We start from the raw sequence: 6,259 nt of genomic DNA, 5'->3' as shown, positions 1-6,259 counted from the left end.
GATAAAGAGATTACATCAATTCAAAACGTTTTATAAGTAGACCCAGGGGTTGGTGTTTGAAATGACCGGCGGACCCAAGAGTCAACGTGGAAGTCAAAGCGGTAGTGGTAGATGAAGGAGCCTCGATCATAGGGTGTGGCTGGAGAATGAGGTTGCGGTCGACAAACTCGGTGAAGAAGTCGCGGTTATTGGAAAGACCTCGCTAGAAGAGAAAGCGGCGCTGCGAGAGAGAGACTCTTCCGACAATGATCTGCAATCTGAGCCTATCTTCGTCGTCGGAGCTTTAAAGCAGCTTGAGATCGAAGTGAAGGCCTTGCCGGAGGAGAAGGCATGCTCAAAGAGAGAGAGAGAGTGGCAGATTTTGTAATTTCATATCTGAGCTGATCCCAAAAGTGACTTTTTGTACTTAAATTGGGTGTGTGAGAATGAGAGTTTTTTGAATTAAATTTGGCATTGTGTCAATGCCTTAAACAATAAAGCTCTAATATCTTTCACAATACTTCCAAAACCAGAACCATCCTATAGAAGCATCAACCAACTTAAAACAATCTGATTCAAACACAATAGGACCTAACTGATACTGAAATGCCGACTCACATGCATGGCCGTCCAACCAAAGTTGAGGCTCAAGAAAATAAAAATAAAACTGAAGAGGGCAAGGAAAAGAAATTACAAACATCATCTTTAACCAGGGAACCCTGACGATATCTTTATTTTGGGAGAATGAGGATGCTCATTATCCAATTTATATATAGCACCTGTAATTAAGTTTCCTTCATTTAGGCTTATTTTTCTTCAATAATTAATAGAATGTGTTGAGAGGAACTTGGTTGATCTTGAACTGATCGAGGGAACCAGACTGTTCTATTTTACATTTTTTTTTTGTTGACAAATACTTGAAACATTAACCCAGTTTGATAGCTTCAAACTTTTGGTGGAGATTATTAAAATACGCTCTTAATCATATGGCTAAGGTTTTACTGGAAGGAACTAATCACACAGTACCCTACTCAACCCTATATGATCAGCTATGGTACTAATTGAAGCAATATTATTGCTCGGTTTGGAAGGGCTTGTACTTCTTCACATCTGTTGCCAGACCCTGAATTGATGCAGCTGCTGCAACAAGTGATATCACCAAGCAAATCCAGCTCAAAATCTTCATCCAAGTCCAGGTGAATGAGAACTTTGGCATTTTTGTCCTCGCAATGTACATCTCTATTGGGAAGTAGACGGTCAGTGGCCAAAACGACGCTGCTCCGAGCAAACCCAAGAAGTCGTTGAAAAACGGAAACAACATGGCTAGGATTGCTGTCATCACCACATACGCAGTCCTCCACACCAGTCTGAAGGAGTTGAAATAGTATACACCGCAGCAAGGGATATTAATGGCGTGCTCATTGTTTATGAACTTGCTTTCAGGCCAGCGTTTGGCGCACTGGCTTTCGACAAACCCGTATATGGGCTGGCAGAAGACCTAATGAACAAGTAGATAGCCATCCATGATATATGGATCGTTAGTATACAACCCTGAAAAGGAAATCTTGTGCTGAGGTTTAGTAACATAAAGGGGGCAAGGCTTACTTGGTAGGCACCAATGAGGTGGATGGCGATGCAGATGTTGGCAATGTCAACTAGCCAAAAGGGTTCGTAGAATCCGAACCCGGTGAGGAAATTTCCTGGTGCATCGTTCCCGAATGCTGCATAACCAACGCAACCGCACAGGACGTAGAACACTGTGGTGGTTGTGATGCCAACGCTAGTTGCTCTCTTCATGGATTTGTTTTCTGCCGGAGGTGATCCCAATGTGTCCTACAAAATCCACATAACGATATATAACTCATCATAATAATTAATGTAAGAAGGATGTATCAAATCGCATTATCAAAATGCATGATCCGGCTTTCTAACACTACTCTATCATTTAACTATTTCTTCAAATTTTACTCTAATTAAGATATTTGGACTTATATTCGACAGTTTCATTAATTAAGGCTTGAGGGCAGCCGCACCAGCCCTTTATTAAAAAAAGATATTTGGACTTGTCTACACAAAAAAGTCATTTCTTGTAAAAAAAGATGACCTTACTAAAAGAAAAATACAAGAAGATAACATAACATGTTCCACTACTTTCCTGTTATATAGCTAAATTTCATGGTCCAACTTTAAGATGCTGGTTGAGATTGTAGACTTGTAGCTAACTAGTGAAGGAACAAGTTTGAGATGTGACGTCGGGGAATCATATGAAAGATGTGACATCACCAATCAAGGGTTCTATCATGAGAAGAAAAAGGATGGACGACAACAAAAGTATAAAAAAATTCATTTTTCATGAAAAGTACAAAACTAATTGAGTGGGCGAGTGGCTTAAATTTGGGCCTTGTGGCACCTTTGATGGTCCTCTAGGAATCTTTCAAAAAGTGTTGCGAGGGATACATGGTTAAAAACATAACCCAGCTAGGTGTGACATAGACAACATAAAGACTACATATTCTCTCTAACATATGATTTGTTATTGTATCTCATATTCTCATATTAATCAAAAGTTATTCTAATAATGAAATTTTTAAGCAACTAAAAATATAAAGTAATAATGTGATCAAGTACTAAGGAAAAGCAATACACAAAACAGAGTAATATAGTCGTAGTTTAAGATTAAAAATAATTTCCTGTTACATTAAATTATATTTATACATTAAGGAGAACCAACCGTACCTTTTACTTTTATATCAATCTACCAATGCATGAGATTAATTTACCGCCTAAACTATGGAGATATATACAAGCATATTAACAAGACTAAAGGGATTTGACTACTACATACTCGTTCAGGATCCGCATGTTAGGAACCTTTTTTTTTTTTTTTTTTGGCAAAAGAACCAACTTTCATTTAAGAGATGTTAGGAACTTTTTGAATAACTTAAAAGTTATTCTTTGCTTAAATGCTAGCCTTCAGAGTTCAGAGATACTGTAATTGCTAGCTTGTGGAAAAGTTATGGGAGCTAGAATTTCCATGGGCATATCTAAATAATTAGCTTCTTACTTTAAGTGTCCTTATGAGACAGTATAAGAACATTGGCACATTCACAAGGTACTATATCTTTTCGTCTTTTCTCTGTAAAGAAATCCAGGACCAAAAGCAATCAAATTGCCAACTTGCTCACTCAATAATTTACCAACACATACCCTACAATTTTTAGATTCATGCACAAGTCCAGCCACCCTATGTTTGGAAAATTCATTCATTATTTAGTTGTACTCTGTTCTTTAGAAATTTTTTGAAGATAATCGATTCATAAGAAATTTATTTATATAATTAAACTGGTTAATATTTACGAGAGTGATTAGGAAATGGGTTAGGTAAACCATTATTACATGATTAAATTATCTTTGAAGTCATGCGTCAAACTGTTTTAGATCCTAATCTCTAATCTGTGGAGTTGGGTGATGATGCGACACCTGGCAATTAAGCAAACCCTACTTTGCTAATGCTTCGAAACCAAGCATGGTAGGTATGCCATGCCAAGGCACACGTTTCAAGCTTCCAGATTTGCATGGAGCCAAACACTGTGTTTAGAGTTTTTGATGAAGACAAAACAAAGTAACAAACCTTGCTGCATGCAAGTGCAAGTGAACTGGGAGGCCCTACCAAGCCGCGTAGCCCTCACAAGGGTTTTTTTTTTTTTTTTTGATGTGGAGGCCCTCACAAGGTGCTTCACGCCAGGGTCCAAGCATAGTTTCTACTTTGTTCTTAATATAAGCTTTTGTGACCTTTCCAAGTTGCATAGAGCAAAGTTCGCGGCTTTGATTAAAGTCTTTGATAGTTCTTAATTATAACATAAAGTATTTATATGGTCAAAAAATTTTCAGACATGTTATTCTTTTAGGTTTCATTTCATAAAAAAAGTGATGAACTATACATGCTATTATAGTGTCCAAAAAGATAAATATATTATTGAGCATGTCTGTCATGGACAGAAATGCAAGCAGATATATAAGTTTGGATTATGTTTTTGTTTCTGTTTGGATCTATATTAGAACTTTAATAATATCTGAGATATATGGTATAGCTAGCTAGGCTTAGGAGATCAGGTATCTATCCTCTTATCTAAAAATAAATAAATAAATAAATAAAAATTGGGTAACTCTTTAGGTTTTCTTCATTTTCTCAAGATATTGAGTGTGTTTGTTGTGGACGTGACTACCCGTATTATACCAAATAATTTAGTAAATTAATTAGATTCACAATTTGACAACACAATGTCGATGCGCTACTGACATGTAACTAAATATTATCCGCTTATCCATACAGTGAAAATGAGTGTGAAAGAGTAATTAAGTAGCTTGCCTGTATCTCCACAAGAACGGTAGAGTAGGCATAGGCAAAAGCAATGTCTCCAATGGCTTGGAATGTCGTCCAAACTTTCTCAGAGCCAGACACGTCCACTCCCACCGTAACTCCAGTTAAGGCTGTCCTTGCAGGTGGTCCTTCTGTAAATCAATCATTTTTATTAACTATTAGCTGGCCACAAATTATTGAAACGAGACAAGTTCTATCGGTTTGGTATGTTCCATGTGTGTTCATAGTGATATGTATCTGAATAATAATTTCAACGTTTTTGTTACCTATGACTTTGGCTACTGAGAGGCCGAGGCCAATGGAAGAGTAGGCAAACGACATGACGGCTGCGAGGATGGAGAGCCATGAGAGCTTATGGAAGTTTGGTATTTGGCTGAGCAAGATTTGGAAGCAAGCAAATATTATCATGAATGGGTTATTCGACGTGTGGCACTTCACATGATGACCATGTTTGTGGAAACAATTCGACCTCTTCACCGCCCTGCACATATGGCAAAAGATAAGTCGAATTATCCGACGTGTTATGTTGTCGGAAGTTAGCTACTTACACCATGCTGATGGAAGCAGTGATTGTGTAACCGATGGTAACACCTATGAGATTACCATACTGAGCCAACCCACATAGCTGAACTTTTCTGCCTCCTGCAAAACCCAGAAGGCCAGAACCGAAAGTAATTAAGTAACGTAAACATTAATTAATATCATCATCCCCTCGGAACTATCAGTAAGATAAGTGAAGGTCAAAGATAGCTAGGGTACATTAAATGCTTGGACTTAATTTACCTAGATTTGCTCGTACGACATCCATGTAGGTGTAGTTTCTCTTGCCGGAGACAGGGTCCGGAGATCTGTAAGAGTCGGCGAGCAGGGTGGAGGTGAAGTAAGTGATGAAGGAGAAGAGCATGAGAACAACCGGTCCGGCAACCCAACCCAACTGGGCTATTGCCCATGCCAGAGATAGCACACCGGAACCAATCACAGCAGTTATGATATGTGCACTAGCAGTCACCCACGTCCCTTCAACCACGAAAAACAATATGTATCCATTTTAGTTAAAACCGGAACCATTTCCACTCTCAGTTTATCATTCTATATATTGCGTCTAGCGAACACGCAAAGTACTAGCTGAACGCATGACAAATTGAGAGTGGAGTATAGCAATACTGTACATGGGAAATAAGTTCATACCAGTTCTTTTAGGGCGACCATCGTCGTCCACGTTCTTGCGGAAATCGCCGTTTTCAATGGTCGAGGGGTTGTGGTCTATGTACATGCTAGGCTTCTGAAACTCAGCCATCTCCTTCAACAGAGCTTGTGTTTAGAAAGAGGCTTTGCTATAGAGAGAAAGGGTAATGCTTCACCAATTGAGGATTTGGCACTTGGGTTTGTTATAAGGAGAAATGGCAGCGAAGAGAGGATATATGTAGGAGTGAAAAGGTGGAGGGGAGACAATCAAAAAAGGTGATGTTAGAGCAAAATAATGGGATTGTAGGGTAAAGGACCAGAGTCAAAGTGAAAGACTTCTGTTGATCCTGTGTTGTCAAATTGGTAAGGTTAGAGTTAGACAAATGAACTATTTATGAGTACTATATATTACTTTAAAATTTGCAGAAAATGGCTAAAATAGTAGGGTTAGGGGGCTATAGGCTGGTTTGTTGTGGGAGAATTATTGAGAGGGTTTTGCAAAGCTTCTACACCATTGAAGGTGGTGGTGGCAGGCTTAAATTTAATTGGGGGTGGAGGTGGGGAAGGTCATCTTTTGTTTTACAACCCTAGCTGAAAAAGGTGTCCCCACCTTGGTGTTGTGTTCTCGCATTTGGTCCATCCATTGGTTTGGGGAGTTTTAATGGTGCCCATTGATCGTGGATTTTGATTTTTGAAGAATTTGAAAGGTAGTGA

General features: G+C 38.7%; 1 protein-coding gene across 1 annotated transcript; it reads right to left on the bottom strand.

Annotated features, from left to right (window-relative positions):
* Window positions 1–815: 815 nt before the first annotated feature.
* LOC133741855 (amino acid permease 6-like) lies at window positions 816–6,051 on the bottom strand. The gene is made up of 7 exons (XM_062169574.1): window positions 5,549–6,051; window positions 5,144–5,377; window positions 4,909–5,002; window positions 4,627–4,841; window positions 4,349–4,491; window positions 1,585–1,812; window positions 816–1,477 (listed from the first exon to the last, which is right to left on the bottom strand). Exons 1-7 carry the CDS (start codon window positions 5,655–5,657, stop codon window positions 1,052–1,054), a joined length of 1,449 nt encoding a protein of 482 aa, XP_062025558.1. The 5' UTR covers window positions 5,658–6,051; the 3' UTR covers window positions 816–1,051.
* Window positions 6,052–6,259: the final 208 nt, after the last annotated feature.

The sequence above is a fragment of the Rosa rugosa genome, chromosome 4 (genome assembly GCF_958449725.1).
Source record: "Rosa rugosa chromosome 4, drRosRugo1.1, whole genome shotgun sequence".
Classification (NCBI taxonomy): Eukaryota; Viridiplantae; Streptophyta; class Magnoliopsida; order Rosales; family Rosaceae; genus Rosa; species Rosa rugosa.
This window is presented reverse-complemented; position numbering and strand designations above follow the sequence as displayed.